Source organism: Neoarius graeffei, chromosome 1, assembly GCF_027579695.1.
Source record: "Neoarius graeffei isolate fNeoGra1 chromosome 1, fNeoGra1.pri, whole genome shotgun sequence".
Lineage (NCBI taxonomy): Eukaryota > Metazoa > Chordata > Actinopteri > Siluriformes > Ariidae > Neoarius > Neoarius graeffei.
In genome coordinates this window covers 78,591,766-78,616,558 of record NC_083569.1, presented here as the reverse complement: position 1 = coordinate 78,616,558, position 24,793 = coordinate 78,591,766, and the positions used below count along the sequence as shown (strand labels likewise).

General features: G+C 43.9%; 1 protein-coding gene across 4 annotated transcripts in view; it reads left to right on the top strand.

Annotated features, from left to right (window-relative positions):
* Positions 1-7,923: 7,923 nt before the first annotated feature.
* Positions 7,924-24,793, top strand: part of si:ch211-200p22.4 (phosphatidylinositol-binding clathrin assembly protein) — a 160,561-nt gene continuing 143,691 nt past the window's right edge. For 2 of the 4 annotated variants that reach the window (XM_060931479.1, XM_060931389.1), the window contains exon 1: positions 7,924-9,084. In XM_060931479.1, the coding sequence (XP_060787462.1) occupies positions 8,955-9,084 (130 nt within the window). In that variant the 5' untranslated portion in view covers positions 7,924-8,954. The remainder of the gene's footprint in view (positions 9,085-24,793) is intronic. The other 2 variants (XM_060931308.1, XM_060931571.1) reach the window with 2 other exon arrangements.

Below are 24,793 nucleotides of genomic sequence, written 5' to 3'. Positions count from 1 at the left end.
GCTTATGTACAAATAGGCTAGCAAGGTGATTTGTTCATACCTCTGAAACTTAAAATAGTCCTTCTCTGTGCCATCATATATTCATTCTCGACACCGCTTATCCATTGCGGGTTGTGGGTGAGCTGGAGCCAATCCCACCTGACACTGCGTGAGAGGCAGGGTACACCATGGACAGGTCGCCAGTCTATTGCAGGGTGCACACTGAGAAACAGACAACCATTCACACTCACACACTGTCAGAAATAGGGGTACAGTAGGAGTCCATTTCTCTCCCCCAAGATACAATCTACACTAATGTACCCCCTAGGGTTCATTATTGGACTTAAAGGTAACTATGGTGGTGCTTGAAAGTTTGTGAACCCTTTAGAATTTTTTATATTTCTGCATAAATATGACCGAAAACCTCATCAGATTTTCACACAAGTCCTAAAAGTAGATAAAGAGAACCCAGTTAAACAAATGAGATAAAAATATTATACTTGGTCATTTATTTATTGAGGAAAATGATCCAATATTACATATCTGTGAGTGGCAAAAGTATGTGAACCTCTAGGATTAGCAGTTAATTTGAAGGTGAAATTAGAGTCAGGTGTTTTCAAACAATGGGATGACAATCAGGTGTGAGTGGGCACCCTGTTTTATTTAAAGAACAGGGATCTATCAAAGTCTGATCTTCACAACACATGTTTGTGGAAGTGTATCATGGCACGAACAAAGGAGATTTCTGAGGACCTCAGAAAAAGTGTTGTTGATGCTCATCAGGCTGGAAAAGGTTACAAAACCATCTCTAAAGAGTTTGGACTCCACCAATCCACAGTCAGACAGATTGTGTACAAATGGAGGAAATTCAAGACCATTGTTACCCTCCCCAGGAGTGGTTGACCAACAAAGATCACTCCAAGAGCAAGGCGTGTAATAGTCGGCGAGGTCACAAAGGACCCCAGGGTAACTTCTAAGCAACTGAAGGCCTTTCTCACATTGGCTAATGTTAATGTTCATGAGTCCACCATCAGGAGAACACTGAACAACAATGGTGTGCATGGCAGGGTTGCAAGGAGAAAGCCACTGTTCTCCAAAAAGAACATTGCTGCTCTTCTGCAGCTTGCTAAAGATCACGTGGACAAGCCAGAAGGCTATTGGAAAAATGTTTTGTGGACGGATGAGACCAAAATAGAACTTTTTGGTTGAAATGAGAAGTTTGGAGAAAGAAAAATGCTGCATTCCAGCATAAGAACCTTATCCTATCTGTGAAACATGGTGGTGGTAGTATCATGGTTTGGGCCTGTTTTGCTGCATCTGGGCCAGGACGGCTTGCCATCATTGATAGAACAATGAATTCTGAATTATACCAGCGAATTCTAAAGGAAAATGTCAGGACATCTGTCCATGAGCTGAATCTCAATAGAAGGTGGGTCATGCAGCAAGACAACGACCCTAAGCACACAAGTCGTTCTACCAAAGAACGGTTAAAGAAGAATAAAGTTGTTTTGGAATGGCCAAGTCAAAGTCCTGACCTTAATCCAATCAAAATGTTGTGGAAGGACCTGAAGCGAGCAGTTCATGTGAGGAAACCCACCAACATCCCAGAGTTGAAGCTGTTCTGTACGGAGGAATGGGCAAAAATTCCTCCAAGCCGGTGTGCAGGACTGATCAACAGTTACCGGAAACGTTTAGTTGCAGTTATTGCTGCACAAGGGGGTCACACCAGATACTGAAAGCAAAGATTCACATACTTTTGCCACTCACAGATATGTAATATTGGATCATTTTCCTCAATAAATAAATGACCAAGTATAATATTTTTGTCTCATTTGTTTAACTGGGTTCTCTTTATCTACTTTTAGGACTTGTGTGAAAATCTGATGATGTTTTAGGTCATATTTATGCAGAAATATAGAAAATTCTCAAGGATCTCTCAAACTTTCAAGCACCACTGTATGTGTACCTTTTTAGGGCCAAAAAGGTACATATATGTTCCCAATGAGTATATAAATGGTACAAATAAGTACCTTAAAGGGACCTGCCCCAGCAACAAACCAATGTATCCCTAAAGGTACAATAATGTACTTTGTTTTCTGAGAGTGCAGGCAATTTAGAGTAGCCAGTTAGATCTAATCAAAAGAAAGAAAGAAAGCACAACTTTATTCATCACACACTTATGAAATTCCTCTCTGCATTTAATCCTTCTGAAGCAGTGAACACACACATGCACACACACATGAGCAATGAGCACACACACATACCCAGAGCAGTCGGCAGCCATGTTAACAGCGCCCAGGGAGCAGTTGGGAGTTAGGTGCCTCACTCAAGGGCATCTCAGCCTAAGGCCGTCCCATGTTAACCTAACCTGTATGTCTCTGGACTGTGTGGGAAACCGGAGCACCCGGAGGAAACCCACGCAGACATGGGGAGAACATGCAAACTCCACACAGAAAGGCCCCCACTGGCCGCTGGGTTCGAACCCAGAACCTTCTTGCTGTGAGGCGACCGTGCTAACCACTACACCACCGTGCCGCCCATATGTCTTTGGACTGTGGGAGGAAATCGGAACACCTGGTGGAATCCCACACAAGCACGAGGAGGAGAACATGCAAACTCCACACAGAAAGGCGCCTGTCAACCACCAGGTCTGAACCCAGAACCCTGCTTGCTGTGAGGTGACAGTGATAACCATTATACCACTGTACCACTCTCTAGGCCATCAGCATTAATCGATTACTGGTAAGTTTACCCCAGTAGATTTTGAAAAATGTTGGTCATTTGAAGATGTATCCTGGATGGTGAAGATGGAAGATGTGTCATAAGATGGTCTTGTATTGTCAGAGTAGATTCAGTGAGTGATCTCATCAAATATCGAATCCTTCTCTTAATAGGGTCGCCGGTTCGATTCCCAAGACCGGCAGGAAAAAAATTGTGAGGGGTGTTGAGTGAATGAACAGCACTTTCACCTCTTTCTGTATCATGGCTGAAGTGCCTATGAGCAAGGCACCTAACGCCCAACTGCTCTCCACTGCTCTGGGTATGTGTGTGCGCTCATTGCTCACTTGTGTGTGTGCATGTGTGTGTTCACTGCTTCAGATGGGTTAAATGTAGAGGAGGAATTTCATTGTGCTTGAGTGTACATCTCATTATCTCTAGCCGCTTTATCCTGTTCTACAGGGTCGCAGGCAAGCTGGAGCCTATCCCAGCTGACTACGGGCGAAAGGCGGGGTACACCCTGGACAAGTCGCCAGGTCATCACAGGGCTGACACATAGACACAGACAACCATTCACACTCACATTCACACCTACACTCAATTTAGAGTCACCAGTTAACCTAACCTGCATGTCTTTGGACTGTGGGGGAAACCGGAGCACCCAGAGGAAATAATAAAGAAAAATCTAATTGTTTTTGCTTGGAAGCCTGAGGTTTAAAATATTATGTGTGTAATTAATAAATAATGGAGTGGAGGGTTTTTTTTTAGTAAGGATAAGATAAAACTATGAATTATTCTAACTATATTTATGTTTTTCATACTTGATACAGATTAAAATGAACTTTAACGTGTTTACACAAAAGAAGAAGAAGAGGAAGAAGAGGAGGAGGAAGAAGTTTTCTTGGTTTGTCCAGTCAGTGTTCTCTGCTTCTGTCCAATCAGCACATTCTGCTTCTGAAATTCTAAATAAAATTCTAAATAAAAATTCTTTAACCTGAGACCTCAGGTACAAATGTGGTACAAGCCCCAGTTTAAGTTTCAGTTTATAGAATTTTTATTCAATAGTTACTGTTCTGAGGAGTCTTCAACTTTTATTCAGTATTAAACATTTACTTATTGTTATCCAGCCATTATCTGTAACCACTTATCATGTAAAGGGTCACAGGCTAAATAAATTCCCATCCCAGCTGACGATGGGCGAGAGGTGGGGTACACCCTGGACAAGTTGCCAGGTCATTCCCAGATACACACATCACACTCGCATCTAGAACCACCAATTAGCCTAACCTGCATATCTTTGGGGGAAACCCACACAGAAAGACCTCAAACCCAGAACCTTCTTGACGTGAGATGACAGTGCTAACCACTACACCACCATGCCACCCTACTTATTGTTATCATATACTCTAACTTTTATTCCCATGTTGATCATGTAACGTCTTTTGGACCACAATGGAAATAAGTGCTTGCACTTTAATGTGTTATCCATTTACTATTATTATAATCTTACTGTCTAATTTTTATGCATCCATCCATCCATTATCTGTAGCCGCTTATCCTGTTCTACAGCTGGAGCCTATCCCAGCTGACTATGGGTGAAAGGCGGGGTACACCCTGGACAAGTCGCCAGGTCATCACAGGGCTGACACATAGACACAGACAACCATTCACACTCTCGTTCACACCTACGCTCAATTTAGAGTCACCAGTTAACCTAACCTGCATGTCTTTGGACTGTGGGGGAAACCGGAGCACCCGGAAGGAACTCACACAGACACAGTGAGAACATACAAACTCCACACAGAAAGGCCCTTGCCGGCTACTGGGCTCGAACCCAGGACCTTCTTACTGTGAGATGGCAGTGCTAACCACCATACCACCCTACTTATTGTTATCATATGGTCTAAGTTTTATTCCCATGTTGATCATGTAACATCTTTTGGACCACAATGGAAATAAGTGCTTGCACTTTAATGTGTTATCCATCCATCCATCCATCCATCCATCCATCCATCCATTATCTGTAGTCGCTTATCCTGTCCTACAGGGTCGCAGGCAAGCTGGAGCCTATCACAGCTGACTATGGGCGAGAGGCACGGTACACCCTGGACAAGTCGCCAGGTCATCACAGGGCTGATACATAGACACAGACAACCATTCACACTCACATTCACACCTACGGTCAATTTAGAGTCACCAGTTAACCTAACCTGCATGTCTTTGGACTGTGGGGGAAACCGGAGCACCCGGAGGAAACCCACGCGGACACGGGGAGAACATGCAAACTCCACACAGAAAGGCCCTCTCTGGCCGCTGGGCTCCAACCCAGGACCTTCTTACTGTGAGATGGCAGTACTAACCACCATACCACCCTCATCTCATCTCATTATCTCTAGCTGCTTTATCCTGTTCTACAGGGTCGCAGGCAAGCTGGAGCCTATCCCAGCTGACTACGGGCGAAAGGCGGGGTACACCCTGGACAAGTCGCCAGGTCATCACAGGGCTGATACATAGAGACAAACAACCATTCACACTCACATTCACACCTACGGTCAATTTAGAGTCACCAGTTAACCTAACCTGCATGTCTTTGGACTGTGGAGGAAACCGGAGCACCCGGAGGAAACCCACACAGGTCCTGGGCTCGAACCCAGAACCTTCTTACTGTGAGATGGCAGTGCTAACCACCATACCACCCTACTTATTGTTATCGTATCCTCTAAATTTTATTCCCATGTTGATCATGTAACATCTTTTGGACCACAATGGGAATAAGTGCTTGCACTTTAACGTATTATCCATCCATCCATCCATCCATCCATCCATCCATCCATCCATCCATTATCTGTAGCCGCTTATCCTGTCCTACAGGGTCGCAGGCAAGCTGGAGCCTATCCCAGCTGACTATGGGCGAAAGGCGGGGTACACCCTGGACAAGTTGCCAGGTCATCACGGGGCTGATACATAGAGACACACAACCATTCACACTCACATTCACACCTACGGTCAATTTAGAGTCACCAGTTAACCTAACCTGCATGTCTTTGGACTGTGGGGGAAACCGGAGCACCCGGAGGAAACCCACGCGGACACGGGGAGAACATGCAAACTCCGCACAGAAAGGCCTTCGCCAGCTGCTGGGCTGGAACCCAGGACCTTCTTACTGTGAGATGGCAGTGCTAACCACCATACCACACTACTTATTGTTATCATATGGTCTAAGTTTTATTCCCATATTGATCATGTAACATCTTTTGGACCACAATGGAAATAAGTGCTTGCACTTTAATGTGTTATCCATCCATCCATCCATCCATCCATCCATCCATTATCTGTAGCGGCTTATCCTGTCCTACAGGGCCGCAGGCAAGCTGGAGCCTATCCTAGCTGACTATGGGCGAGAGGCGAGGTACACCCTGGACAAGTCGCCAGGTCATCACAGGGCTGACACATAGAGACACACAACCATTCACACTCACGTTCACACCTACGGTCAATTCAGAGCCACCAGTTTACCTAACCTGCATACCTTTGGACTGTGAGGGAAACCGGAGCACCCGGAGGAAACCCACACAGGTCCTGGGCTCAAATCCAGAACCTTCTTACTGTGACATGGCAGTGCTAACCACCATACCACCCTACTTACTGTTATCATATGGTCTAAGTTTTATTCCCATATTGGTCATGTAACATCTTTTGGACCACAATGGAAATAAGTGCTTGCATTTTAATGTGTTATCCATCCATCCATCCATCCATCCATCCATCCATCCATCCATTATCTGTAGCCACTTATCCTGTTCTACAGGGTCGCAAGCGAGCTGGAGCCTTTCCCAGCTGACTACGGGCGAGAGACGGGGTACACCCTGGACAAGTCGCCAGGTCATCACAGGGCTGATACATAGAGACAAACAACCATTCACACTCACGTTCACACCTACGGTCAATTTAGAGTCACCAGTTATCCTAACCTGCATGTCTTTGGACTGTGGGGGAAACCGGAGCACCCGGAGGAAACCCACGCAGACACAGTGAGAACATACAAACTCCACACAGAAAGTCCCTCGCTGGCTGCTGGGCTCGAACCCAGAACCTTCTTACTGTGAGATGGCAGTGCTAACCACCATACCACCCTACTTATTGTTATCGTATCCTCTAAGTTTTATTCCCATATTGATTATGTAACATCTTTTGGACCACAATGGAAATAAGTGCTTGCACTTTAATGTGTTATCCATCCATCCATCCATTATCTGTAGCCGCTTATCCTGTCCTACAGGGTCGCAGGCAAGCTGGAGCCTATCCCAGCTGACTACGGGTGAAAGGCGGGGTACACCCTGGACAAGTCGCCAGGTCATCACAGGGCTGACACATAGACACAGACAACCATTCACACTCACATTCACACCTACGGTCAATTTAGAGTCACCAGTTAACCTAACCTGCATGTCTTTGGACTGTGGGGGAAACCGGAACACCCGGAGGAAACCCACACAGGTCCTGGGCTCGAACCCAGAACCTTCTTACTGTGAGATGGCAGTGCTAACCACCATACCACCCTACTTATTGTTATCGTATCCTCTAAGTTTTATTCCCATATTGATTATGTAACATCTTTTGGACCACAATGGAAATAAGTGCTTGCACTTTAATGTGTTATCCATCCATCCATCCATTATCTGTAGCCGCTTATCCTGTCCTACAGGGTCGCAGGCAAGCTGGAGCCTATCCCAGCTGACTACGGGTGAAAGGCGGGGTACACCCTGGACAAGTCGCCAGGTCATCACAGGGCTGACACATAGACACAGACAACCATTCACACTCACATTCACACCTACGGTCAATTTAGAGTCACCAGTTAACCTAACCTGCATGTCTTTGGACTGTGGGGGAAACCGGAACACCCGGAGGAAACCCACACAGGTCCTGGGCTCGAACCCAGAACCTTCTTACTGTGAGATGGCAGTGCTAACCACCATACCACCCTACTTATTGTTATCATATGGTCTAAGTTTTATTCCCATATTGATCATGTAACATCTTTTGGACCACACATTATTATTATTTGATTACAATGACATTTTAATAATGAATAAACCAGTGCGAGTCAAAAAATTCTGTCCAATCAGCGCGCTCTCTGCTTCCGTCCAATCAGCGCGTTCTCTGCTTCCGTCCAATCAGCGTTCACTCCGGATCACCTGATTTCTGCGCAGCCATTTTGTCCGGAGCTGCTCTTCACAAACCGGAATAAACCCAAGGCGAGTGTAGTTGGAGGGGGCTGATAAAACTCACTCCCTACTGGAATTCCTCCACCTATTGATCCAGGACGAGGAAAAACTACTTTTTTCCCCCCGAGTGGCGGTCCTGGGGCTGGACTAGACTAGTCGGACTTCTTTACACAGATCCCGGTCGGGTGGCGGGTTTGAGCGGATTAAGCTAATAGGTTTCTGTCCTTCAGGTTTCAACTCCACACTTTAATTTCTGCCCTCCGTGTCGGTTGTAGGTTCGATATCGTCCATGTCAGGGAAGTGTTTGAGTCGCTAGCGAGAGCCGGAACTGGCACCGAGGAGTTGTAGGCGAGTTTGGGGCTGGAGCAGAGATTAGCCGGGGAGCTCCGGGCTTCACCTGGCAACCACTTAATAACTTGGCGTGTTTGTTTGTCCGCGCGTGCATTCCTTTGGACCGGAAGCGTCTCCCAGGTAATCACTGAGCCTTTAAATCGCCTTTCGACTAAAAACAAAAGCAGACCTGAGTAACCAGTTCTCGTCTTTCTTGGGGTACGTGGCATTTTCCTCTCCCTCTCTCCTTCTTCTTCTCTATCTTTCTGCTTTTCTGATCTGGCACGACGGATAGCCAGCGATGTCATTTTGTAATCTTCCTCTGTGCTCAGATTTCACTGTGAGCTCCTGGACTCGGTCTGAGCGCTGTTATGGTTATATTAGCTAACATCAGCTCAGTCAATCAGTTCATCCGGCTGGAACATTGACACTTGGGTTAGATCATATTTGTACTAGATTTAGATAGGTAGCTATAGTCTCTTTTTATATATATATATATATATTCCTGAGTACAAAACCCAAACTGGTTTAGTATTTAGCTAGCTAGTATTGTGGGGGTTTTATATTGATCTGTAAATAAATAATAAGCAGTCACTTTACTGACTTGAGGGTTTCCTAGATCTGCTCATATTACTGAGCTGTTAAGCTTTTTGGAGAGAAACTCGTCCAGCTGATCAGTAGTCAGTGTTGAGGAGGATCATGTCAGGACAGAGCATCACGGATCGCATCGCGGCTGCGCAGCACAGCATGACCGGCTCCAGCATCAGCAAAGCCGTGTGTAAGGCCACGACTCATGAAGTGAGCGGCCCCAAGAAAAAACATCTGGACTGTGAGTATCCCCAGCCTCCTCACTGCTCTCTCTCTCTCTCTCTCTCTCTCTCTCTCACACTAACACAAGCAGCTCAGGTGTGACCAGCGTCCTACTCCTACCAAAGGGTTCTGCGCATGCGCACGTCACCGTTGCATGTCCATAAACTTATGCACCTTCGTGCATTTTAATTCTGTAGACATTTTTCTGGAAGTGATTCACTCCTGACATACTGTCAAAGAGCACCACACTTGTGCATGTTCACACACACACGTTCACACACACACGTTCACAACTAGGGTGACTCTAAGGCCCAATCCCAATTCTAATTTCTACCCCTTCCCCTCTCCCTTCCCCTTGGCCCTTCCCCTTGAAACTGAGCTACAAGGGATAGGGCTTGAAATTCAACCCTTACGTATTGGGATAGCCCTTCAACGATCGCATACGTCATCGCGTACCTCCGTCAGCGTTTACGTTAGCAAAACGCGACCAAATGCGTCATTGGCTGCGACCAGCCGCTACAGTCAGAGCCAGAACCAGAAATCTCTGCTGGCAGGGTGTGATTTGTTAACTAACACCACTGAATGGGATATCTTTGGCGCTTCGTGCACCACATCCGACAGAATGAGGTGTCAGAACACTCATGTAAACAATAAAAGCGAGAATAACAGAACAAAACGTACGCAGTCAAGCAACCGAAAACAATACTCACTCCCAAAGCTTTTTAGCAGCAGCTTGGATTTCAGAAATCACTGCTCATTCTCAGCTCGAAAGCGAATCAAGCGGCGTGTTTCCTCTGGATAACAACTTAAAACACGTAAATAATGGAGAAAATACATTTATGACAATCTTTCGCCGCGGGAACCGCCATCTTTCTGAAATCCGCATGAAATCTCGCTGAAATCCGCATGGCATTGTGGGAAATCACTCAAACCCCTTCGTTCGGAGTCAGCTCCAGGAAAATCTCCGTTTGGAGGGGTACAGAAGCCCTCCCCCTTCCCCTACCCCTTCGCGTTAACTGGGATTGGGATACCCCTACCCCTTCACGTGAACGCGCAAAATGGAGGGAAAGGGCCAAGGGGTTGGTCCAAGGGGTGAAATGGGATTCGGCCTAATACCCTGTCCACACTAGGGATTTTATACCGATGCAATACTACTTTCGTACCGCAACACCTGTCCACACTAGCAACTATACCGGTACTGTATCGGTACGAAACCCACAAATGTATGGGCTTTGTATCGGTACTGTAGCGCTTCCCTGTAGTGTGGACAGATGAAGCGGCTCTGTATCGATACAAATATAATGCGCAAAGTCACACACCTCTATCGATGTCTTCGCTGAATAAAATAGTGAAGAACGGAGATTCGTTTTCTTTGTTTCTTTCTCAACTGCCTCGCGCACTTTATACGATTCGACTGAATAAATGACCACCAGAAATGCGGACTGTACATTGACAACAAAAAGCACACACACGTTGTTTCATCCGCCATGTTCTCAGAAGGAAGTTACTCGGTAACCACGGAAACATTTCGCGCACATGCATTTCAACTACCGTGAAAGAAAACCGCAAACGTTTCTCACTAGTGTGGATAGATGCACTAAACTGTACCGGTATACTTTGTATCGATACAGTTATGCCACTACCGTACCGGTATATATGTGAACACAGCTTTAGACTCGCCAGTCCACCTACCTGCATGTTTCTGGACAGTGAGGCGAGACCGGAGAACCGAGAAGATGCGCCACTCCCTACTAAGCACAAACAAACCCAGGCTTCGGATCAACCCGAGGATGAAAACCTGCGAAGCAGCAATGTGCAAAATAAATACACAGTCTGTAGTTTCACACCGTGTCATTTGGGTGTGTGTGTAAGGGTAGTATCTCACTGGGCTGCGACAGCCCATGACTAGCTGGAGACACAACAATTGCGATAAATTAGCGACAATTTTCACTTGGAATCAGACTGAATTGATATTCGCGTATTGTACCATAATTGTTGTCTCCAACTAGTCGCAGGCTGTCACAGCCCGGCTTTCCCTCTGCAGGCAGGGAACTAGAGGAAACCGACTTGAGAAGGGTTCGTGATGGCTTTGCAGCTATTTTGAGAGAAATTGTCGCACGAATTGTTTAAACATGTTCAAAATTTCAGCGACGAAGGAGCGACACTTTGCGACTCATGCAAGGGAATTGAGAAGCCCCGCCAATGTTTCAAGACACTTTTGAAACTCTCTCGCGAATGATGTTCGCAATTTGTCGCAAGCTGTTGCAGCCCAGTGAGATATTAGCTTAAAGGTCACTATAATAAAGTAGCACAGGTTACGTCTCATTAAGGTGGTGGAGTGGTTAGCACTGTTGCCTCACAGCGAGATGGTTCCAGGTTCGAGCCCAGTGGCCATTTGGGAGGGGTGGAATTTGCATGTTCTTCCTGTGTCTGCGTAGGTTTCCTCCACAGTTCAAAGACATGCAGTTAGGTTAACATGGGGCAGCCTTGGGCTGAAGTGTGCTTGAGTAAGGTACCTAACCCCTAACTGCTCCCTGGGTGCTGTAGTATGGCTGTCCACTGTGTGTGTGTGTGTGTGTGTATGTATGTATGTATGTATGTGTTTGTTCGTTCATTGCTTCAGATGGGTTAAATACAAAGGATGAGTTTCACTGTGCATGTGACAAAGGCTTCCACAGTGCTTGTGCAAATTGTTACACTCACTCAGGATCTTTCTACTTTATTCTTCGTCTTATTCTCGTAATGTTTTTTTACGATGCTATTTCTCCCTCAGTTTTCATCACCAAATTTCACATTAAGAATACTAGGCTGAATTATGTTCCTGTGACTTTTGGTGCTGATCTGGATCACCGAACTGGAATGATCCATGAAAAATGTTTTTTTTTTTTTTCAATCAGTTATAACTATCAATTTTCATGATTTTTAAAATTATTTTTTCATTCTTTTTATTTTGTTCAGGGCACAACTTTTCCTCACTGTCATTATCTTTTACTGTTCCAGATCTATAGGGTACAGTAACCAGATGTCCCAGTTTGTAAGAGTTAATGCAAATTACTGTGACTTTAGTCATCGTTTCTATCTAGTTTTGATTTCTGAACACATTATAAATGCAAGCTCTAGGCAGGCAGTTTGATGGGGTGGCACTGTCTCCTCACAGCAAGAAGGTTCTGGGTTTGAACCTTACAGCCAATGGGGGATTTTCTGTGTGGCGTTTGGATGTTCTCTCTGTGTCTGTGTAGGTTTCCTCCGGGTTTCCCCTCTCGGCCCAAAAACATGCCGCTTAGGTAAAATACTCAATTTTACCTTTACGAGTTAGTGCATACTTGGTGCCAGTTTCAAGCCTAGATCGATTGTGGAGGGTTGTCAGGAAGGGCATCCAGTGTCTGTTTAGGTTTTTTTTTTCTTAAAAAACCCCCATGCCAAATCAAATATGCTGAGCACATCTGCTGTGGCGAGCCCTAATGGGAGCAGCTGAAAGAAGGGAGGCAGGACATGTTGGTTGAACACCAGCTCACCTGTAGCGTGTGTGTTGGATAGATAGTGACGGGTGATATTCGTTACTGGTGTAACTCTCTCTTCAGGGCTAAGCAGAGAAAGAGGTCATGATATTTTGCATATTCATTGACTCGTCATGATCATTTACATGTCAAAATGTGTTCTGTGGATAAGGAAGATTTTTCTAAAGAATAGAACTGAATAGAAAATAAAATGTAGGTTATTTTGTATAGAAATAAGTCTTTGGTAGTGGCACCGCGAACTGTTTGTGTTTACAAAAGACTCTAATGTCTGGCAAGAACCCAGAAAAATAAGCAGTGGCACTGAGGAGTTAGGAGATGGATATGAATGTGTGTGTGGTGTTCCTTGTAAATATTGCTAAGAAGAGAGTCTGAAATGAAGAACAAAGTGTATGGGTGGGACAAGTGATGGAGATCAGTGATTGGTTGTTGCAAAGCAACGGTGATCACTGATTGGTTGTTGGAAAGCTTGACTCACTCATGCAAATGCACCTTTCTCAAGAGGTCTTTAAAAAAAAAATACCAAATCAAACACCACAGTCACTGAACATGTCATAATACAGGATATGAGACACCCCTGCTGATGAAGAAACCCTTGCGTTAATTCATGCACCAGTGTCCTGTTTCATGTCATGAAAAACATCACGTTGAATAGCCGACCAGTTGCTTGGTTCTGTGAGCAGCAAAGAGTTCATCAGTGTTACTAAAAAGTAGTGCTATTTGATGCAAATTATTATATTTATATTGTCTCATCGTATTACCCATGTCTAGACTTCGGGCTGGTCTTGTTGGTATCCAAAACTCACAGTGGAGTGTGTATCATGGATTAGAAGAAGCCTTTAGCTTGTCACATGTACATGAGGGCACAGTGAAATTCCTCTGCATTTAACCCATGTGAAGCAGTGAACATGCACATGAGAGCAACAGGCAGCTTGCTGGGGGGTGGACGGCCTCAGGCCTGCATTGTTCCGGGCCTACTGAAAAGAAGAACCGGCCGTCTACGACTCGCTCTGAGCAGGTCGCTCTGGTGGTGGTGGCAGCAACCACCGGCGGTGCTACGGTGGGGGGGGGTAAGGCCTAGGGACCGGAGTCCTCTGCCGCCCAAAGTTTCTGTCTTCCCCTTGCAGCGCGTGCCGCCCCACACGCTGCCCTCCTCCAGTCTGAGGGTTTATAATCCTTTTGAATAAAGGCCACCATGCGAGGTTGGAGGCGAACCAGCTATGCTACAGCACTCGGGGAGCAGTTTGGGCTTAAGGGGCCTTGTTTAAAGGCACTTCAGCCATGATATGGAGTGCTACACTTTTCCTGCTGTTCAAAGGAATTGAACCAACAACCTTTTGAGCTGAAGGCTGCTTTTCTAACCTTTAGGCCATGGCTGCGACAATGAACCAAAACTATAGTGGATAATAAATTGCAACCTGTTGCGAGTTAGGTGTCAGTTTGACTTGGCTTTAATGTTTTTATTTTTTTTAAATACATTAGTTGTCTGGTAGCAAAATTTTGCACAAGATATTTATGAAGATAAACTTCCATTTTCAAGTAAACAAAACCTAAGGTTGTACAGATTCCACTTTTCCCATTTTTGATGCAGTATCAAGCATCAAACCGAGTATCAGCTGATACTGATCTCGTATGCCATCCTTTTAATAACTGAGCTGAGTTACTGGTACCATTCCAGAGTTGGTTATTTTCCTTTTAGGGTCCGGTCCCACAAGATCAGTAACTCTCTGCCTATAACTCCAACTCTGACTCTCCCTCTGCTGCCCCTTTTCCACCAAAGCAGTTCCAGGGCTGGTTCGGGGCCAGTGCTTAGTTTGGAACCGGGTTTTCCGTTTCCACTGACAAAGAACGGGTTCCAGGCTAGCACCAACTCTCTGCTGGGCCAGAGGAAAGAACCGCTTACGTCAGTGGGGGGGCGGAGTTGTTAAGACCAACAACAATAGCAAGACCGCGAAAGATCGCCATTTTTAAGCGACGAGAAGCAGCAGCTGTACAAACGCGAAGTCATTTATTATTGTTGTTGCTGCTGCTTCTTCCGTGTTGTTTTTGCTTCGATATTCGCACCAAGGTTTATGCAAGCGTAACGACGTAACTGACGTATACAGCGACGTAATGACGTGTCTTCTCTTAGCACCGCGAGCTATGGAAAAGCAAACTGGTTCTCAGCTGGCTCGCAAGTTGAACGAGTTGTGAACCAGCACTGACCCCGAACCAGCCCTGGAACTGATTTGGTGGAAAAGAGGCATGCCTGAGTTTAGTTCCAGTCTGGAGCAGTCACACGACAACTATAATCTCGCTTGGTGCTGCCACTCAGGTAAATAAATGCATGCAACTTAGGAATAGTCATGGAAGCTTTTTCCAAGTAGTAGCACGTTTATTCCGGGTCGTACTGTACAGCTTGGACTTCAAAACAACACACACTCCAGTGGTTGATATAATACACATGGGTCACGGACGACGGGAATATAATAAAGGATGCAAAATACACCGTGGTTACGGATTTTAATACAGGTGCATCATGGGTGCTAATAATTTCCGGATTCGTCATGGATGTTTCGGTACATTACAGGTTGGTTACCGATTTCATATGGATGATGCGTCATGGATTTAAAAAAAAAATAATTTAAGAAGTCTAAAACAAATGTTTGGACTGCTGAAGTTCATAACTAATTAAAATATTATTTTATGGAGGGAAAAAAACAAACATCTGTGAATAAAAGATCCGTGCTTTTGCATGATATTTTTTTTATTTTCTGTGAATCTGTGTTCCGTGACTTCATGATGCAGCAAGGCTGTACAAAAAGTCAGTCCCTCTCACACCAGGATCTGGTCTTCCCAGGCAGTCTCCTGTCCCAGTGCTAACCAGCTCTTTAAGGCGTATGGGTGCAGTGCTGATCTCCATTTCGTTAGCCCTTGGCCTCTCACCTGTACAGTGGGGGGCTGGTCCTCTGGTTACTGAAAGAGTTTGAGTTTGACTTCCGCACTCGCATCTGTATTGCAGTGTGCCTTGCCAGACAGCAGTAGGTACCATTTTTATGATGGTCTTTGGTATGACCTGACCGCGAGTAGAACTCAGGATCGAGAGGTGGACACGCTAACCATTATGCCAACTCGCAGTGGTGTGCAAAGAAGCCTGGAGAAAATGACGCATGCTCAGACAATGTCGCATGTAAACAATTACCTGATGGTTCAGCTGTTTTATCGGATCAGATCCAGGCCTGGAAAACTCTCTCCAGAAGCAATCTCACTGATCCTGATAAACCCAGGCCTGGGCTGTAGGTATCGTTACCGGTCTGGTGTAAGCATCAACCATGTCAACTGCAGGGGACCGATATTTATTTGTAGTTATCGCTATGGTTGTGGTTATCAGTATTGTAGGACCGGGCCTTAACCGCACATCCTGAAGTGTTTTAGTCCTTGTATAGCACTGCGGTTTGCCAGCGACCTACAGTTTTCAAGTTAGTGACACGTTGCAGTTTATTATCCACTTGGTTATGTTACATATGAACAAAACTTTTATTTCAAGCAACCTTGGTAGGGTTTTAACTGATCAAAGGGTCCAGGCTGTCATTAGAAAAGCACCTTCTTTCACTTGCACTCTATAATTGATGTAAATACTGTATCTTGGCGTGAGCGTCCGAGATGAGCACTTTGTGCTCTTGGGGCAAATGCCTATATAAACACGTATGTATAAATAAGTGACGTTTTATGTTGGAAGATCTGCAAGACGAACTTGTTCCTGTTATTACTTCCATTATAGCAGCTGTGAACAGTTGTTCCAGGTGTTTGTCTTAAGGCCAAAAAAACCCCACCAAACCCTATAGCTTGTCATGTTACTAAGAACATGGCACGTCCTGTCCTGTCGATATTCCCATGATGGGAAACGTATGACGATCATGTTTAAGAATTCAAATAACTCTGAGCCATCCTAATGGAGTGAAAGGGCATATCACGGGTAAATTCAGGAGCAAGATCACTGTAATTCTCCTATTTTATATTAAACTTTGGTCAAATATCTGTCACATTTTTGCATTTTGTGCAATTTTTTTTACCTTGCGCAATACCAGAAAAATTCAGTTGAAATCAAGCCATTTGAGGCGAATCGGTCCGCCTCTGAAAAAACTTGGCATTTGGATTTCCCGGCAAACATTGATTTTCGTGATGTCGCGTGCGGGACGCCTCCCTCTGAATCCTACGTCAGCGCTGGTTTGTTTATGAGAAAACGACCTGGTGGTTTTCTGCAAGTTTCTTCAGCGTTATCGCGTAATTATTAAAATGGTTAACAGATGTATCGTAGGAGGGTGTAGCAACACCAATCATGATGGGATTAGTACTCATCGTTTCCCAAAAGGCCGGACAATGAGAGAGAAATGGGAGCGCTTGGTCTACACAGGCTGTGCACTGAAACCGTGCAAAGCTCGCGCAGCCTGCTGGCGCTTCCGCAGGTGACGTCACGAATCTGGCTCCAGACTCACTTGGGATTTTTCCAGATGTTTTGTTTTTTATTTTTTTCTGCTGTAGACAGACGGCCTTGTGCAAAATTACCCTTCTGGATGAAGGGACATACTTTCATATTAATAAAAAAATAAATAAATTGGTCCAGAATATGCACTTTTAAGCTTTTGCGTCGACTGCTTTAAGCTGAAATCGGTTGTCCTTTTTCATCACAGGTGTAATGATTAATATTAATCCCCTAATTAACATCACTCTGTTTATCTGCACAAGTGGTGTGTTATTGTTTAGCTTGGGAGGCTGGATGGCTGTGGTGTGTAGGTGTGAAGGTCGGGTCATTCACACCGTTAACCACATCAGTGAGTCACTAATACTTCTAGCGAACACTTCCTCACTGTGAAGGGCCCCAGTTTCACTGTGTGTGTGAACACTTTCATAGTGCAGAAAGAAACCTCTATGGGGAAGTTGAAGCTGAATGGTGTGTGTTACCTGTTAATAATGCTTTGTATCCATTCGTTATAATATTTTCCACTCTCACGGTGTACAGTTGTGATGAACGTGTGACTTTTCTGTTGTGCAAAAAATACTTATTTAATCATAATTCTGAACTGACTTTATGGATTTCCAAACAAGTCTCCTGGATTACCCAGAATGCCATGTGACTACCTGCTGCTAGTGGTGCTGGTGGGATTTAGCCCTTGCTTTCACTCTTTTTCTAAAGAGTGATGCAGCAGCACTTTAGTCCTTGTCTGTCCAGCTCTCTTAGATTCTCAGCTGTACACTGTACCAGTTCCAAAGGTCCAACTTTCATCTTAAAGGAACAGTCCACCGTACTTCCATAATGAAATATGCTCTTATCTGAATTGAGACGAGCTGCTCCGTACCTCTCCGAGCTTTGCGCGACCTCCCAGTCAGTCAGACGCACCGTCACTCCTGTTAGCAATGTAGCTAGGCTCAGTATGGCCAATGGTATTTTTTGGGGCTGTAGTTAGATGCGACCAAACTCTTCCACGTTTTTCCTGTTTACATAGGTTTATATGACCAGTGACATGAAACAAGTTCAGTTACACAAATTGAAACGTAGCGATTTTCTGTGCTATGGAAAGTCCACACTATAATGACAGGCGTACTAACACCTTCTGCGCGCTTCGGCAGCGCATTGATATCTGAGCTCCGTATCAATGCGCTGCCGAAGCGCGCAGAAGGTGTTAGTACGCCTGTCATTATAGTGCGGACTTTCCATAGCACAGAAAATCGCTACGTTTCAATTTGTGTAACTGAACTTGTTTCATGTCACTGGTCATATAAACCTATGTAAACAGGAAAAACGTGGAAGAGTTTGGTCGCATCTAACTACAGCCCCAAAAAATACCGTTGGCCATACTGAGCCTAGCTACATTGCTAACAGGAGTGACAGCGCGTCTGACTGACTGGGAGGTCGCGCAAAGCTCGGAGAGGTACGGAGCAGCTCGTCTCAATTCAGATAAGAGCATATTTCATTATGGAAGTATGGTGGACTGTTCCTTTAAGTCATCCATCAATCCTATCACATTTATAGATCTCTAGCTAGCCAAGCGGAGTCTCCGTACAACTGCGTCGTAAATCTGCATTGCATTCGGAGCCTGTTGCCGTTTGCACGAGTTCCACACAGGATCTCTCGTAAATTTGACAATGAGAAAATAATTTTTTTTTTTTTTTTTTTTTTTGCGCTTTTACGAGCTAACAGTAAAATCTGACTTGTCTCTTACGTTAATGTTTCTCCTTTTAAACTCCATTGTAACTGCGCTACTATCCGATATCCTCCTGTGACGTCAGGCACAAGGCAGACAACGGCTAACTTTTCATGGAGGGGGCTAAAACGCAAACAAGTTAGTCTCCGAACCAAGTATCACAAGATTTTCACCGGTGTGTGTTGTGTTCAGTATCCTATAGGCCTGGGCGATAGTTTCACTTTAACGCAAACTACCAGAAATGTGCATAATGCACTCGCAAAGTTCAGTAGCATGAACAAACCCCGAGTGTGCTCTCTCCCTGGCTCGTAAACAGCCTGCTGTATCCATCGGTAATGGAGCATGCAAAGAGTGGCTGTTGGCGTGTCAATCATTTAACAGGGGAATTTTTTTTTTTCCTGTTCACCAGTGACGTGACACAACAGAAACGGTGAGAAAATGAGCAGTGCTTTCCACACGTCTGAAATGGCCTTGTGGTGGTAACTGGTGGAAAGGGCGGCACAAAAACACGATCTGAAGTCACGAGTTGGAATTTGCTCCGCTTGCACCGTTCAGTAAACTGTGCATGTTATCTATCAGTGACAACCAAAGGTTGCTTTTAAATCTTGTAGGCTGTCTGTGACTTTTGTTGATGAAGAAGAAAATTACACCGCAACCCCCACTATAACGCACTCCTCGGGACGTCCAAATAGTTTGTTATACTGAAATGGATCCATTTGTCACACCAGACACTCGTTATATGTGAAATTTTAGGCACATTCTCCTGATCTCCTCCAGTCCAACCTCATTTCTTCTTCCGAGTCACTATCCCAGTTCATTGATCAAGTTAAAGGATCACAAACGGAGGCGAGGATTTCTTCGTGTGTTATGAAAGCGATGGCGGTTACTGGGGTATCGTTGACCCTGACTCGCTATTCACGTGCAAATTGCCAGTGTCGTTTATGTCAAGCCATGGGGTGGGGGGTATAAAAATGTTGCCGGTGTTGAGTTTAGCGGTATCGGCAGTGATTTCGTCCCTTGATCACTGTTCTTGATAATTGTTCATGATCGACACCTAAGCTCAGCTCTGCTTGTTAAACCTTTTGGTTTATGGTATCATGTATTGTTAACATGACTGTAGACTTGATTACTTGTTTGTTTGTCTCTGGTGGGAAAAGGAGTACATGACTCCATGTGTCACGTAAGTGGGCAAATGACGAACGTAATTGCAGGAAGTTTATTTACAAACAGGCAGGCAAACGGTTCAAAAAATGTAAGACAAAGGCAGGGTCGTGAAACAGGCAATGGGCACGCGAGGCACAAACAGAATGGTGGAGGCAAAGATGAAAAGCGGAGTCTAAATACACAACAGTCAAAACCAGAAAGGCAAACGCAACACATGGGTACAAGGCTTGGTAATGTGAGACACTAGGTACTAGGGTGCATCAGTTGCCCTCACTTTTCATAAAATCTGATACATTTTTGTTTGGGTGTTCCTTTTCACCAATAAAGACATCCTGTAAAATTTTTTGACCATATTCAAAAGTCTAATGGTGGCACCATGAGGTTCATTTTTTTTGCCAAAAAACGCTTATGTTTTCGCGTAAGGTTTGAATCACAATGTTGGACTCCATTTATTGATTTCTTGTGACCCAGAGATCATGTTAAGAACCTTTGCAAGGGATTGAGAAGCATTAATGTGATTCAGAATACATTTGTATTGTTTAAAAGTAGTTGAACAATGATTCAATGAACAGCTAAAACTCAAACTGTGCTTGATAATATATTTAGAATATGTACTAAAAATGTGTATCTAAGATATTTGGTATACTCTATAAGGTGCCATAATGTTTTCATGAAAAGTGATCGAAATTTTGTCATAATTCATAAAATGGCAGCTTTTTCCATGACTTTGAGCTCCTGGTGCCAGCATTAAACTTTTTTTTTGAATTTTGTCAAAATATTTCACCCAGTGTGTTTTCTTACCAAAAGGAACATAAAAACAAATATCAAATATGCATCATGATCGGAGGAACTTCTCATTTTTAGGGGGCAACTGATGCACCCTACTAGGTACAGCACGTATACGTCGTCAAGCCTGTGTGTTTAGGGTTTTTGTAAGTGCATGCTGTGATTGCACTCTAATCTGGAACAAGTGCACAGTACTGTAATTTAGTCCTCGTGGTGCTCCAATGGACATGACACGGTGATTATGGGGGTTTATTATTAAAAGACTCCAATACATTGTCACTAAAGGCAGGGGACACGATCTTGGTTCATTATATGCGAAAGTTCATAGTAACAATGTACACAGACTGTTAATGTCGTTTTAATAACTGGTTAAATTGACTTGGTGTTATTAGGAAGTTGAAAGCTCTGATTTGGACTCCATGTGCTTTGTGTTGTCATGGTAATGTTGGACACTGATTTAAGACTCTGTCTTTCTGCAGCATGAAAGCTCTCCGTTCATGTAGTCGGCTCTTTGGCCAATCATTCCAGCACAACACGGCTCCTGTTAGTGATCCAGTAGGCTGCGTTCTGTTCGTTATTTATCTATCGCTCACAGAACATTCTCATTCTTCATATGCATTTGTTAAAGGAGAACTGAAGGCAAATTTTTTTTTTTTTTTTTAATTAAAATTCAATTTTTCTCATGTTTTAACTATCGGAATGCAGTTTTGATCGCTATTTTGTCGTTGATTTATAGCAAGTTCTGAGTGTTTGAAATATGCTCTGTAATATATCAGTCCATGTCAAAGCAATGGCTGTAAACGAGATTCGTTGAGACCTGTGCGAGACATCGTAGGACAGAAGTAAAACGTACAGCGGAAATCAAAGTGACCAACGTCTGCCAACATTGTCAAAAGACGCGCACGCCCTCTTTCGAACGCTGACGTAATCAAGCCGGAAGTTTTGTTTGTTTTGATAGCAGTCAGGAAAGTTTGAAACAAGTAGGCAGTAATCGTCATTTAAACTCGTTTTTGTGCAATACTTCGTTTGGAAAACAGTTTTTTCAAAATGGCGGCACTGACACCTGGCATTTCGAAGTCTCGCACAAGTCTCGTGAAGATGGCGCGGATAAGCGACGCCTGCCGTGGCCCAAACGAACTAAATTCAAAACCCGAATAGGCCGATGAGCGAGTATAATATTTAACTGCAATTAGTTGCCAATACGAGTCACGATATAAGGTTACTAAAACCGGAAACGTAATTGAATAACACGTTAATTAAGAAATAAAGCAAGTTTAAAAATGACTTCAGTTCCCCTTTAAAATGGGTCACCAGATGTACTTTAGGCAGCCGTTAATATTTCTTGGCGGCCCGCCCGATTTGAGTAAGATGATTTTAAATTCAGAGTAAAGTGGTTAAATTCAACATTTTCCCTTTCCTGGTTGTTTTATTAAAAAAATGATCAATAATTATTACTTGACTGAAACCATTTTTGCTGATGTCGCCCAGCCCGAGTATCGTTTTTCAGTCCTGTTTTGTTTTGTGGTTTAACAGCCATGTTGGGTGGCTCACTTGATTGCTTTGTACGTGATTAACATTAAGGCAGTGTTGCTGGAGGTGTGGAGCAAGACATTACAGTAGCAGTAGCACATCCACTTCCTTTTTTTTTTTTTTTGAACAGCTTCACTTCACAGTAAACCTCCATGTTCCTTAAAATAGCCTAATAACAGCCAGAGAGAGAGGAGGAGGGGAACCCTCCATCACACTACCACAGAATGAAATGTGTGGAAATAAGTGCGTTTCAATTTGAGCTGCCCTTTTTAAAAAAAAAAAAATTCTGGTTCTTTCACTTTGCTATCCAACTGCAATTTGTCTCAACTTTTAGTCCCGAATGCCTCAACTGTGGGAGATCTTCCCAAAATAATTGCACAGTCAAATTGTAAGGACATGTTCTCGTCTGACTCTTGGCTGCCTGGCCAGCTTGCTCGATATTTGTTTGCTAAAGGAATCTGCTTTAATCGTGTTGTACTTGATCAATCTCCCAGGGAACCACCACGAGTCAGTGTTGCTGAAATCTCATGTTCCTTCTGTTGACTCATCAGTATATCAGATGCTTTTTTTTTTTTTTTTCCCCCCCACTTTTCCCTCCATGGCGAGCTCGTGCTTTCCTGTTCGAACAAACGATGCTGAGGTTTTCACTGAGTCAACACACAGATGTTGCTCCCTGACCTCTCCGATGCCCAGTGCAGCGTCGGACACTGATCTCAGACCAGCGTTCTCTCCATAAATCATTGCCGCATGACAAGGCTGACGGATCAGTGCGAGTGTCTGTGTGAATCTCACATGCTCTGTGTGTGGAGTATTTATAGTGGCACAGGGATTTGGCTTGCTTTTTCTGCTTCCTAAAGCCACTCTTCAGTCAGGGCACATCCTGCTGAAAGTGTCCGAGTAAGAGGTTTACAGTCAAGGTAGAGCGATTTGGTCAGGGCTCGACATTAACAGTAGCCCGATTGCCTGGGGCAACCATTCAATAGATTCGGACAACCAGACTCTCTCAAATGCTTGCCCGATCGGGCAACTACCCAAATATGTCAACTTGCGTGAAAAACGATGTTTATTCATTCATACTATGATGAAATTCCATCACGATTTGCGATTGTTTGACTCGGAAAGACCACGTCCATGTTATCATTACGGGATGTTCAACAACTAGCGGAATTCACATTTGCACATCGCAGGCTCGCAATGCAGTTTCCCATTGCTAATAATTATCGCATAGTGCATATTCAGTGTTCTATTCAGACCCTCCAGGATTTCACGATGTTGCAATTTGCAACTTCAACGCAAATTCAACCAATCCCCGCGAATTCAGGGCGGTGTTGCAATTGTATCCAATCACCGCAACTTTCCCGCGAATTTGACCAATCGTTGGCGTCGTCTTGAGGTGGCGTCGACAAACTACCTTCCGTCTTACTTCCGTGTATACATTCAAGAGATGCAGCATGTGCGCAGTGTTGCCAGATTGGGCGGTTTTAAGTGCATTTTGGCGGGTTTTGAACATATTTTGGGCTGGAAAACGTCAGCAGTATCTGGCAACACTGCATGATGTGCGAGTCAGTGTTTATGTAGGCTTAAATTCTGTTTCTGAAAGTGTGTTATGTTTACAGTGAAGGACTGTGTGCAATTTACATTATTATTATTTTTTTTTACTTAATACAAGAAATTAATGGATGCCAACATTTTTGCCAAAATGGTATTTTATTTTCCATTGTTTAGGCAGCTTCAGCATCATACTGTGAGATTCTGTTCAAATTGTTTTTTTGTTTTTTTTTCCTTCTATGAAGCCTGAGCCATTTATTTTATTAGTTTATAATTATTGTTTAATTTAGTCTTCAGGAGCGACTGCCTGCACACAGCACTAGTATTAATAGTTTTTTTTTTTTCTTACATGAAAGTTGAGGCATTTATATTATATTTTAAGGTAACTTCATGTGCTGTGAGGTTCTATGCACTTTAACTTTTGAACCAACAGGTGCATTTGGATAAGTAAAGCCTATTTTTCTGCATTTTTGTAGTCCTGGTAATCTTTTATATTGGTAAAGTTGTTTATAGGACCATTTCTCGGTGTCTGTTTTTTTTAATCAATAGTTTTTCAGTAATAACTTAATATTTAACATATCACTCAATTTTAATCACAAAAAGAGAAAATCGCAACAATTTCTTGCAACTTTCACTTCCTCCCGCAATGTAATCACAACAAAAACCGAAAAAACACCGCAACTTTCATCGCAATTTTTTGGAAAACCCCCGCAACATCAGACATTTTAGCCCGCAACAATCACAAAAAAGGCCCGCGGAATCCTGGGGGGGGGACTGAGTATTGGTATGTCCTTCACTACATGACTAATTACCGCATTACTCGCATGGGGCACTAGTGTCAATGCTTGTTGATACAGACAACATCTGAGAAGGTTGAATAATAAATTTAAAAAAAAATGTAATATTTGGGCAACCATGTTCTGAGTTCGGGCAACCAGATTTCTACCATGTCTCAAAGTTAATGTAGAGCCCTGTTGGTTGATAACGTTTTGATAAGTTATTT